This window comes from Vicia villosa, linkage group LG1 (assembly GCF_029867415.1).
Source record: "Vicia villosa cultivar HV-30 ecotype Madison, WI linkage group LG1, Vvil1.0, whole genome shotgun sequence".
NCBI classification, from domain to species: Eukaryota; Viridiplantae; Streptophyta; class Magnoliopsida; order Fabales; family Fabaceae; genus Vicia; species Vicia villosa.
The window spans coordinates 165,461,852-165,475,390 of NC_081180.1; the positions used below are offsets into that span (position 1 = coordinate 165,461,852).

The 13,539-nt window shown below is 36.3% G+C and overlaps 1 protein-coding gene across 1 annotated transcript; it reads right to left on the reverse strand.

The window, feature by feature from the left end:
• Window positions 1–868: 868 nt before the first annotated feature.
• On the reverse strand, window positions 869–2,341 carry LOC131658798 (uncharacterized). The gene has a single exon (XM_058928054.1). The coding sequence runs from the start codon at window positions 2,339–2,341 to the stop codon at window positions 869–871; it is 1,473 nt and encodes a 490-aa protein (XP_058784037.1).
• Between the last annotated feature and the right edge of the window lie 11,198 nt (window positions 2,342–13,539).

Genomic DNA, 13,539 nt, shown 5'->3' on the forward strand with positions numbered 1-13,539 from the left:
GATGTTCAGTTGGATAACACCCGTTGTATTTTTGGTGTTTCCTTCGTAGTCTGAAAGGACCACATTATGGGATCTGATGTCAGTATCGAGCATCCCAATCTTCTTCAAAGTATGATGTGCTATAATGTTTACCGTCGCACCACAATCGACTAGCACTCTATTAACAGCCACGTCTTTGACTTTAGCCCTTATCAGTAAAGGCTTCAAATGGCCTCTCATAGCCATATCTGGACATTCGAAGAACGCATCCTGTTTCTCTATGGAACCATTGTTCATCATGAAATAACACGTTGGCCTGTGTAAGGTCATCTCTGCAGCAGCAGTTTCGTCATCTTCGACTTCAGTTGAGATGTTGAATTGACACCACGTTGACCAAGATGTCGAGACTTTCCTTTGAGTTAGAAGCGAAGTAATTTTTCGCCTCGTCAGGATATTTGGTCACAGGTTTACCAACAAACTCTTTGATTTGCTGCTTGACTGCTGAATCGAACTTCACCTTATAACGCTTCTTCCTGTAGATTTTATCATTTGCAGCCTGTCTGGCAGCAACAGCAGCTTGCCTCTCAGCCTGCTTTCTCCTCTGGAAACGCCTCCCTTGGGTTCGACTCATGGGATTCTTACCCATGTAATTTTCAGATACATGGCTCTTCCTCTCAAAACGGATTTCCAGATGGTAATTCATTGGAGATTTTCCCTTCCTATCCTTTTCAGTTTCGATGGCTTCAGGCCTCTCCATCGACATCTGAGGCTTAACCTAGGTGCCTTTTGGCGCAGCAGCCAAAGGGACGTAGCTCCTTGGCTTGTCATGGGACGCTTTTCTTGGGTCCCTCCTATTCCACTGAGCTCTGCCTCGCTCCAGCTGTAACCTTTAGAAATTTTCCGCAGTAACCCTGTCAGTTAGAGCATTACACCTAGGACATAATCCCACTTGGGTGACTTTGCTCTTGCATCGAAACAAGAAATCCAGCAGATCTTTGTCAGGCCTGGGATACACGTCAGCTAGTCGAACCAGAGGAATTTCGCCAATGCTTTCTTCCAGCATATCTTCTGGAAGTTCAGACAGCTCCACCATGTTAATGTCGACAGGCTCAACAAACAAAGCCTCTTCTTGCCTAAGAGGATCGGCGCCAATTTTCATTTTTCTAGCAGCGAATTTCAGTCGACCCTCCTGTAGCAATTTCTGGACCAGATCCCTGAAAAGAAAACATTGAGAGGTTGAATGCCCAAGATAATTATGATATTTACAAAAACCTCTCTTTTGTCGCTGTTCTAATGGTGGCAACTTAGCATTTGGGGGTACTAAAATTTGACCATCTTTAACTAATACATCGAAAATCTCCTCACATTTACTAATATCAAAAGTATAAGTTTTCGCAGGAAACTTCGAATTGTTATCGACAGAGACACTCTTTCCTTTCGATGAAAACAATGATTTACATTTGTACGTTGGCCCTGGTTTCATCTCAGCCAGATCAATCTCTACCTCTGTCGGTGAGATATAGTCAGCTTCATATATAGGGTCTGTGTCGTCGCAATCGACATATGCTACTTTTTCTTTCTTAGCCTTGGCCTTAGTATGCCTGACTTTTTCTAATCGTAGGCTTTCGAGATGTCGAACCCTATCAGCCAACTGTGACATACTTTTAACAAAAGTTGGGTCTATTTTCTTCCTAATGGAATAGTCTAGACCTCTTGCGGCCATCTGAACCAGTTCATGTTCAGGTACCTGCGTGAAACATTTCGCTTTAAGCGACCTAAACCTATTCAAGTAATCGTCAATGGTCTCTGCAAACCTCCTTTTGATGCTCGACAGTTCGACCAGACTAATTTTCGAATGCCCCTCATAAAACTGTTCATGAAAAAGTTTTTCCAATTTAGGCCATGAGTCAACAGAATTTGGAGGCAACATGGTGAACCATGTAAATGCCGCCTTAGTGAGGGATGAGGGAAAATGTTTCACCCTAAGACTCTCATTGTTCGCCATGTCACCTGATTCAGTTAGATACCTGGCGATGTGCTCGACTGTCGATTCTCCTGTTTCTCCTCCGAACTTAGTATACATGGGTATTTTCCAGCCTCTGGGGTTTTCTGTCTGTACAATGTACTCAGCCAACGGAGACGAGTATGTTGGCCTTTGTAGTGGAGTATTTATTCCATTTCTGGCTATAATTCTTTCGATAATCATAGTCAGATTATTTTCTATTGCTGCTTCCTCCTGTTGATATTGTTCGACAAGCTGATCAACGTCTTGTTGTCGACCTACCATCACTACTTGCTGGTGTCTACCCCGTGCTCCACCTTGATTTGGACGCAGTCTGGGAATTTGATTTTGTTGCGCCATTTCATCATCTATTTAATCTGCTCCTGCAGGTGTAGGTACAACAATCTGCCTATTAGCTTGAGGAAGTTGTCGACCAGGCGTTTGAGGTGCCCCCAGGAAGATGCACAGTCGAGTGAGTTGATCAACCACTTCTCTATTCGACTATGCTGATTCCTGCACTATAAGATTAAAAAATAGTTCCCATCTGGTTAGTTAACATGTTCACCAACTCATGATTGCTATCGTCCATCTGTTGTCAAAGCACCGCTACGGACGTATTTCACAAAGGCATTACTCTATTTTGATTTGTTCTATTTCCTGTGTTAGGTGCGGACCCTTGTACAGTCAAACTTACACTTTGAGTATTTCCTGCTGTTAACGCCGCGTTCGACGTTGATTGACCCCCTGGCATTAAGGAATATGACATTCCATAAAGAGGGTCTGCAGTACCAAAACGAGGCATGTAAGGTCGAAATGGTGTGAACGCAGTTTCCCTTGCACTAGTGCCCCCTGAAGGAGTTACAGGGATATCTGCTGCCCCTGTTCTCGTAGTCGGTGCCTCCGTTACTGCACCTGTCGCTTGTCCTGCTGGGTTGATCACAATATTCGAAGACTCTAGAGAATGAGAGGGCACTTCATCTACGTTAGTTGGGTTATAAGGGTTTGTCATCTTGGATTTAACCTTCTTGGGTGGTTTTTGGTATTGTTTTGTATATTTCCCACCGGGTGTGCCATTTTGTTTAATGTGGAAATTGGTAGACAACCGTTGGTCCTCCCAAAGCCTTAAGACTAAGGGTTACTTTCAAGATCGACCTGTTGATCTTAGGACAACGTGCTAAAGTTTTGGGATTGTACCTGTTCTGTCGAGAGTGTTTGCCTAAGAAACGGTTTTCTAAGGCTAAACAAATACAATGATTTTCCACACTGAATGTTAGATCTGACCGATAGGTGACTCGTGACCGACGGAAACAAACCTAGACTTAAAGGGTTTGGTAAAGTATGAATGTTCTGGTTTCGATCTACTGGGGTAACTCGTGACCACCAGACAACGTCGATTCAGAGGTTGTTCTTAGGCGTAACAACCAATATCAGACTCTTTGGTAGAGATAAAAATAAAGACACAAAGTAAATACTGATTAAAGAACACAACACAAATGAAAGCTTCGAAACATGCAATTAAAAAGTAAAGGATTTGCATTGAAAATAAAGATGGTGATTCACATACATCTAGACTCTTAGCAACTCTTTTTTCCTTAAGGCGGAAATTGGGCAGAGTATTAGCAACTAGTTTGATTGTAATAGTGAACACCCCTTTTTTACATTATTGTGACCTATTTCTAGGATTTACAAAAGATAATTGCCTAACATGATCTACGACTAATATTTAAGCTGAAAACAACTGCTTCGTGGGATCCTTTCTTACATTTGGCGCCTTTGATGCACGATCTAGCTTAATAACCACCCACTGACATTTAAATTTTGGAACTTCCCGCCTGGCTCCCTTTAATAACTGTTCCCAGCCTTGACGCGTCCTTTCTGATCGAAGGTCCTGTCTAATAATTTCTTAAGTATGAAACTCTCATATTCGACCTTCGCCTTTTGCTTCGACCTCAGATGTCTTCGACATTCTTCAACTTCGACTATTTACTCCAACTCTTGCTTGTGGGATTCTCTTCTTAAATGGAAGGGTCCCCAACTGAGGAAACGTGTCCTTCCAAATCTTTGGAGTTTTCTAGGGTAACAATAGCATTAGGGTAAAATCTTTCAGCGAGTGTTTTATAGTAAAATCTAATTATTTTATAGTAAAATCTAATTATTTTGATTGATTTATTGGGTAAATTTGCTTTGATGTTATACGATGATTGTGGTATTGGAGGGTATGTATCCTTAGAATAGAGGGTAGTGCCTTTGATTAGAAGTTGTAGAATTAATTGAATAAATATAATTAGTTGTAATTATTTATTTGATTTGATTTATTAGAAAATTAGATGATTTAATATGATTAGAATAAGAATTATTATTTATATTTAATAATAATAATAAATCAAATAATATAAAGTGTGTTGAGATTTTTGGGGAAAATTAGTATTTGCACGAGGATAAGTTGGGGGCAAGGTGGGTAGATCATAAAAAGGATCTATTTTTAAGAGAAAATTGTGAGGATTAAGAGTTTTGTTGCTGATACGTGAAAGTTGGAGAGAACGTGAAAAAAAGGGCAAAAAGGCTAGGATTGGAGGTTAAAGAAGAACACTAAGATCAAAGCTGCTAAGATTTTAAGGTAAGGGGAGTTTTATCATTGTTATGATAGTTGATTTAGGGTTTAGATAATTGTAGATTTTATTTGGGATTTTTTTGGATTGATGAAGATTGATGAAATTGGTGAAAATCATTATTTGACTATATGAATGGATGAATCCTTGATGAACGTATGATGTTAGGACCTCTAAATAAGCGTTATAGACTGCTATAAATGTTATATAATAATAGGATTTCAAATTCTGAAGCTGGGACTTTTTACGGAATCGAATTTAGAGGTACGGAAGGCCTCTAACGGTGAAAAATCGCACTACAGTTTTTCTATCTGCAAAGCGGTCGCCGTCTCTAATATGGCGTTCGCCGTGACAGTTCAGCAGCAAAACAGAACTTTGAAATACTCGTAACTTTTGAACCGTAACTCCTTTTTGAGCACCCTTCAAAGCATTGAAAATCTAACGAATTTATCTATACCCTAGTAGAATTAAATGAATCATAATATGTGGTTTTCTAGTGATTGTGTCATGATATGAGATGATGAGATTATGTATCGACATAGTCGTATGTATGCTTTCTATGATGAATTGATGTCGTTATGATGATGATGCATTTATTATGAATTATGATGATGATGATTATATGATGATGATTATATGATGATGATTATGTGATGGTTAATATGTGACGTGTTAAAGGAAGTTGATGTTCAAATATTTTGAATGTGCATACACGTTATGTGAAGTATGTGATGATTACTATGATGCTCATATAAATGGTGGTGCGTTTTGATTAGCTATGGCCATATTTATTTTTTTGTTGCGCATCATGCATTCATGGCATATATAATCGGACGTTGGTCTAGTGATGTTTGTGGGACAATGTGTCTAGTGATGTTTGCAGGATGATTGGTCCGGTGATGGCCTCAACCCCATAGTGTGGATTGGGTGCAATATTGTGAAGTACTTTGGTTCCAAGCAGGACTCGATCCTATTGGTGGGTGTAACGCCCGAAAAAACGATTATTTGCTTAATTTAGTCATTTATGATATTTATTGAATTTTCCGCGTTTCGAACGATTTAGTCGGTGTTAGTTCGGGATAGCGGAGCGATAGTAAGTCGAGAATTTTAATATTTTTAATACTTGAAATATTAGTAAATTAATATTGAGCGTTTTGATAATTTTCTGAGTAATTAAGATTAGACTGGAAAATAGGAGACACAAAGTAAAAGGGGAGTTTATTAATTGAATTAAGTGGGCTAATTAGTAATAATGTGTGTACGTGTGATGAGTGGCCCAAAATTGGAAATAGTGAGGTATACTAACTAGGTTTTAGAAACTCAGTAACATAACACAATTTTGGAGAGAAAAGCAAATAGCAGAAGAGGAAAATAGAAGAGGAATAGGGAATACGAGCAACTTCCATAGTAGAGTGATTTTGGGGGTTTTCGACCAAAACTATTTAAAGCAACCTTCGATCCAAAGGTAAGGGTGGGGTTCTTGCTCTATAAACGGGGACATGATGGATTATATGTGGGTTTGGGGAATTTTATTATCTTTGTGCTTTTTGATTGATTTTTGGAGATGCATGATGTTGTGTAATTGCTATTTCTGAAATTGTCTTGAAACGCTATGTGTTGTGTAATTTCTATTTCTGTGATGATTGGAATGCCCTTGGAATTTTGATCGGTGCCCTAAAGGGAGGGACAGACGTCCCTTAAGAGGAAGTGGGGAAGACTCCACATTAAGTGTGGGGCGGGCGGCCCTAAGGGATGGGGTGGGCGCCTTTTTGGTGTGTGGTGAGGGGAGTCCCTTATGGGACGGTTTTTCCAGGGACGGGTGTCCCATGTGAATTCTTTTGTGAACTTTTCATTTTCTTCATACTAGAAACTAGTTTAGCAAAATTAATTATGGGTTACCATTAATAATAATTAGGAGTACTGCAGGATTAAAATTAATAGCTTAAACCAAATTGCAAACCTTAGAATAAATTAGTAAGCAATTGATTAAAATGCAGTAGAAGATAAATAACTATTAAATAGAGAAGTAGTAGTAATATAATTCCAGAATGCTTGAACTAGACATTTAGCAGAATAAATTGGTAACAGTGACAAATAGAATTGTTGAGGTAGCAAGGATACTGAGGTAGCATACCAGTGATAGTAACTTGAATAATAAGCTACCAGAACTAATTTAACCAAGTAGAATTAATTAGGCATGTTCGGAATGATTCGGTATTCGTAACTTTGTGACGTTTTGATCATGTTTTAATGTGATGAATATGGCGATTATTGTGAAGCTTGTGAAATTGCAGGAAATTGATGTGATGATTATTATCAATGATTATTGATAATTTTGGCGATGTAAGCGAATGCCTTTGTGACAATATATAGTGTGACGTTCTTGTGATTGTTGCATTTCATCCGTGTCGCATAATTGCATATTTTGACGACGGCCTTGATTTGGCCAACAGTGACGAAGGCTTATGCCTGTATGGGTGCCTCTATTTACTGGAAATTAGTGATGGGGGATGAAGCCCCGGATACCACATGCATTGCATCTGTCGTGTCTCATTCATTTGAATTGTTTATGACTTTGTGTGAATTTGCAATTTAAACTGCTTTAATGGAAATTGTGAATTGAGATATATTATAACTTGAACTGTAACATACTATTTATCATGACTTCATTTATATTGTTTGATATCTCACCCTTTACTTGTTTTCGCCGTTACCTTTATATTGGTAGCGTGCAGGTGATTGCAGTGAATGAAGGGTAGCCGCCATGAGTCGAGTCGGTTGTCGCTCTGATACGTAGCTGTTAGCTGAAGATTTCATTTAGGGAAGAATATCTTTCGAAGGTTGAAATTCGTAAAGAGATGGTTACTGATGACCATCTTTTGAGATCAAAAATGGCTACTGATGGCCATGTTCGAAAGTGATGGTTTAAGTTGGAGCGGAGACAGTTAGCACTGAAGCTAAATTCGAAAGGAATTTTCTTTGGGGACTTAGATGTTTTTTACGAAATATGCATAGTACTGATGCTTAGCGTATTTCTGTGGTATTCTTGATTCTGATTATGTTGCCACGCGTCGAAAGAAGATTCAGGCGGAATGATTTGAATTTCGAAGTAGTTTTATGTAACCGCACGAAGACAGATGGCATCCTTGGATTTTCTACGGGCAACGTGGTATTAGATTAGCGTAGGACCGTTAGGGTCGAAACTAGTATAAATATGGGTCTTAATGTTAGGATTCCGTGTGTTCATTTTGTACAAATTACTCACATATTGCTCAAGTATCAAGTGTTAAGAGAACGAGTTTCGCTGAGAAATGTACGTATGACACCACCATCAATTTAAATACATTTGCATTTTCCTTCATTCAAGTATCTTTTGATATTATTGCATTTCGTTTACTTCCTGCCATTTACATTCCTGCACTCTTTGTTTTCGTTTTATTTGATTTCGAAGCGTTTAAGTTTCTGTACTTTAAGATTCTTGCACTTTACAGTTTTGTCTTATATCTTATCTTTATTTTATCTTTCGCTGATGTTGTATTTACGTGTATAACAAGGTGATTGTTAATCTTTATTTCTTTGATTAAACATTTCTTATTTCGAGACAAGCCAATCATAGACATGATTCGAACTATCATGAATAACAACCTTTTTGACTATGTCCTAGGATCAATCTAGTCGATCCTGCGAGTAACCAAATCATATTTATTATAGTTTGGAAGACTAGCAGTTGTTTACCGGAAATCACCGTAAACAAATTGGCACGCCCAGTGGGACAGTGTCAAACAGATTGTTATTAATTGATTGTTTTTGTTTTCTCTAGAAAATATCAAGACCTTGTATGAACCTTGGGAACGGTAAATTAACCAACAGTGAACAGCCGATTCCTAAACGAAGGTGTTATACCCCAAAATTTGCCCGCATCTTTTTCAGAAAAAAGGCAACAGACTTCTGTCTAAAAATTGGGAGTTTCATATAATCTTGGATTTTATTTCACAAATATCCTGATTTTTATGAATACTCGGTTTTTAGAATTTTTCTTATACGGTATTTTGGTTCGCTATTGAATTTATTCTTACACAAACGCCAAATACTGTTTATCACTTCACACACGCTGTTTATTTGAGATTTATTTGCAGATAAATAGTACTGACGCAATTGGTACAGAATTAAATCTTTTTGCAAGCGCAGAGTCCGGGGATTCAGACTGTACTGGTAACAAGTAAATTATTATTAGTTTTTTTGTTTCCCACTAATTTTTGTACTATATTCTATTATTTTCAAAATCTTTTCCTTTCTTTTCAAATCTCTTTCTTTCAAAATCAAATCCTAACTTTATTCCACACATCTCTTTTTTCAAACCCTACCATACACTTTCTTTCAAATCCTACTACCACTCAAATTTTCCTTTTTGTACGGAATCACTTCATTCCCCAACGTCTCTATCCTTCTTTTCACTCTATAAATACCTCTCATTTTTTTCATAAATTCTCACATCAAATTTCAACTCATCCCTCAAATTTCTACCTCCTATTTATTTTCTCTTCTTCCCCGGCAAAATGGCAAAGTGGGTGGATACACTATTTCTTATAGTCATCACTGTTTCTACGGTGATCATGTCTTTCTTCTGTCTGCATAGTCCTGAGAAATGCGGACCTGCGATGTTTACACTTCCGATTATCTATATGCTGTTGTTTATAGCATGGATTTTTAATCGTCATTTTTAAAGTTTGTCGTATCTTTTGTTTTCAAATAATGTACCGTTTATTTGTCGTACTGTTCATTATATTATGTAATATTTGTACTGTCAGTATTAAATGTCGTACTATCTGTCGTACTGTAGTTTAATTATCCAGATAATATTTTGTGTGTTTTCTGCCAGTTAAATATTTATTTCACTGTGCATTAAATATTTTTCAAGGTTATTATCGGTAATTTCGTTCGCGTACGGTATATTTTATTTATTTATTATGTTTGTGTTTTTCTAACAACTCACGTAAATGAATTTTCACCATTAACATAACAAAAAACAAAAAGAAAAAATTAACTTTAAATGTTGAATTTTCACTTTAACTGCTACGTTAATGCCTGAACAGTCAGTTGACAGTCAAACCCGCTGACAGTGCAATTCTCCGTGTTTTGTACCATCAATCAAATCAATCTTTTGCATTTCAAAATTCCAAGATTTTTGTTCTAGAAGTCTTCTGAATATCACATGATCAACAGAAACTCAGCACTGCACAAAAATCAGGTACGCTCAACTGTCTCCTACACGAACAGTCCTTAACTAAGGTTTTTGTTTTTTCAGGAGAACAAGTTTTTTGAGACCTCAAATGGATTTCATGGACCTCCATATATCTCAAAGTACCACCATCCAAATTTTCAAACTTCAATTCGCTCAGACGCACACTCAGCTGCTCAAACAGTCAACAGACGACCAGTTTGACCGAAAAGTCAACAGACAGTCAAAAATGAATTTTTTTGTCAACATCCATATTTTGTCAAAAGATTCATCATTTGATCATTGGTTGATCATGATTCATCAATGAAAGATCAAAAATCAACAAAACCCTAAGTTTCAAAATTAGGGTTTTCTCCTAAAAAGTCAACTGAACTTTGACCGGCCATAACTCTCTCCTCGTTCATTCAAAAAATTCCAACCAAAGCTTGTTTTGAAGGAAATTCAATTATCTTTCAAATGCAATTGGTCACATGGTCATTAGATTCACCATTTGGAAAATATGAGCCACGACATTACAGGTCATTTTCAAAGTCAACAAAAGTGGTTTTTTGTCAAAGGCCATAACATCAAGATAACTTCTCCAAATGAAAAAAAGTTTCCAAAATGGCTTGTAGAGGACATCTTGAGGTTTCTAAAAAGTACAAGAACTCCTTCATATGATAAAAATTGAGGGATTTATGCCTTGTTGAAGTTGGCTATTTTTTGGGAGAATGCATGAAATCAACATTGATCAAAAATGTTTTTTTTCCAAAAGGGGCCAAGTTTACATGATCCAAACATGTTCCCAATAATTTTAAGGGCCTCCCACGACCAACCTAAGGCCCATAACATTTTATTTCTTTTTTTGGTTTAATTTTATTACATTTAAAATTAAATTGAAAAAGAAATGGTGCAAGACAATGTTATGTAGCTTTTATCTTAAGCATGAGTCATCAAGAATCATTCAAAGCTCTGCCCCAAAGAGATGGTACAACAGAAGATTGAAGAAAATTAAGCCATGGTTGCTTGAATTCAAAGCTACATATTACTAAAAAAGTCAAAAATTCAACAAAGCCATCAAAGCTTCTTAGCTTAGTTTTTAAGTACTTCTATGGCCTATAAATGAAGTAGAATACTTCATTAATCAAGAGACACGAATTCAGAACCATTGCTATGCTTGTAACACACTAGTAACACACTTGAAATTTTGTAAGAAATTTAAAATTCGAATTTTAAGTTTCAGTTAGTTTCAATCCAAACTAAGTATTCAAACATCATCTCTGAACTTCATTGAACCTATCCAAATAAGTTTTAAACATCAAAGCCTCACAAATCGAGCCACACAAGCCACGGTTTGTTCAAACATAAATCACCTCATATCTGATCATTCATGCATGTTTAACAAGATGTAGACATATATTTGAGTTTAGTTTATTGTTCTGATCGTTTCTGGATAGTTAATTGAAGTTTGGTCACGTATCCATGAAGATACCATTTTAGGGTTCTTCAACTCTATTTTGGGGTTTTTCGTTAGAGGCAAAATTAGACAAAAATAATGGCATGATTGAATTCAGTGGATCATGACGAATAGAATGGACAGGTCGCGAAATTTTTTTGTGCATGTTTACCCCTATTCGCTATTTTGCAGGGATGAAGTTCATCTATTACAGTGTTTTTTTGGCAAAAACGCTGTTAAAAGTGAAGGCTGGAGGTTGAAGACGAAGGCGTGGCGCCATCTGATTGGCCAGTTTGAAAAACGCGCGTTTTGTTTTATCCTTGGATCTGATGCTTCGCTGACTAGGCTATTTCCATGTGCCACGCATCTATGACCATAAGATCATTCTGATTCTTTCATCTAACGCTCCTTGTCTTGCAGGTTCACCATAGACCCTAGGGGTTTGCCACACTGAATCATATAAATTAGTATTTTCTTAATTAATTTGTTTTTTCTTGCATAATTAATTAAAAATACCTTCAAAAATCCAAAAATAGTTTTAATTTCACTTTTAGGTTTATAAAATAATCTATTAATTTTTGACATAAAAATATTTTATTTTTCTAAATAATTAAAATATTTTGTCTAATTAATTAGTATATATTTATATATTTGCTTTTTAATTATTTCAACCAATCAAAAAATCAGAAAAAAATTGTTCTTTTTTATTAAATTTAGTTTATATATTATAGACTAATTTTGTACATATTTAGAATATTTTTCTCTTTAAGTTTTAATTATTTGTATAATTGTTTATATAATTATATGTTAATTTAACTTATTAATTTTCAAAACAACTTCAAAAAATCAAAAAAATTAGTTTTTATTTTAAAATTAATTAACAAGCAATATGAACATATTTTAGACTTAATTTTTTAGGTTTAAATTTTATTTCTAATGCATAGCATTTTAATTAAATTAATTATGCATTAATTCTAATTAAAATCAACCATCCAAAAAACCAAAAATATTTCTTTTATCTTATTGCAATTTAAATTCCTAGATAAAGTGTATAGGTTGTCAAATTCATGTAAATAGCCTAGTTTATATTTCCCGCACAATCGATGTAATAGCGTAGATTTACTTTCTGCATTTTACATTCCCGCATTTTAATTCCAGTACATATAAAACTGCGTGTATGTCAAAGATAAAAACCGAAGCGTTAGATCACTAACTTCAAAGACAAAAAATATCTGAATCAAAACACAATCACACTTGCACCTCTTAGGGTAATCCCTCTGTTACTCTTTTCAAAATCCAAATTCTACTGTTTCAAATGCAAAATCGAACCTTTGTTTACATCCCGTAAAAGGAGAATTTTCTAAAGGAAATAGGAAAGGACCTTATAAACTTAGGGGAGGCCTCCTAATTGCTTGCTCAAATCAAAACAAACAAATGTCTCATATATCATTGTTTTTCAAAATAAAACTTTCAAAAAAAAAAAAGAAGACAATACTTGGTATATATCCAAACAAGGATCATTACGAAGTTAACGTTCTTTTTTTCAAAACATCCTTCGAAAGGTAAAACACTTTGTATACATCCGCACAAGGATCATTATAAAGTCAATTTACAAAATGAATTTTAAGACCACATACAAGCATTTCAAGGCAAGACAAATGATTCAAAACAAGTGACCTAAGTAATTAAGAGCCCATGGATAACCATGGATACAAAGGGTGCTAACACCTTCCCTTTGTATAACCTACCCCCTTACCCAAAATCTCTTAAAGGTCTTTTTCTGTTTCTTTTATAAACCTTTCCTTAATTGGATAAAATAAAAGTCGGTGGCGACTCTCTGATTTTCAAAACTCAAAAACAAAAGAAGAGTCAGTTCGTATCTCTCACACGAGAGGTAGTAAAAAACCAAGTGCACGACAGAAGGTACAACAAGAAAATGGTCAATGTGGCCAGTGCAGGGGGAGATCAGGATCCCCCACGAGGGTCAGGAACGGTGGCTGCAAGTTCTACACATGTTTCGACTTTTGCTCCAGAAACCCAGGCTATACCGGTTTCGACGGAATCTGATCCTATAGGCAATTCCCAAGCGATACCTGAAAATACTACAGGGACGACAGGAACGCTCCCAGTTTCGAGTTCGACTTCTATTCCTTCATTAACAGGTACAAGCGAGATACCGCATTTCGCAACTAATACCACAAATCAGATGTTTACCCCAAGACCACCACCTGCCTCAGAGATGTGGAGATCCAATTTCCAATACGGAATGCCACAT

What these genes read in the sequence shown, in the direction of transcription:
- LOC131658798 (XM_058928054.1), bottom strand. Translation starts at nt 2,341, where the DNA reads ATGGCGCAACAAAATCAAATTCCCAGACTGCGTCCAAATCAAGGTGGA.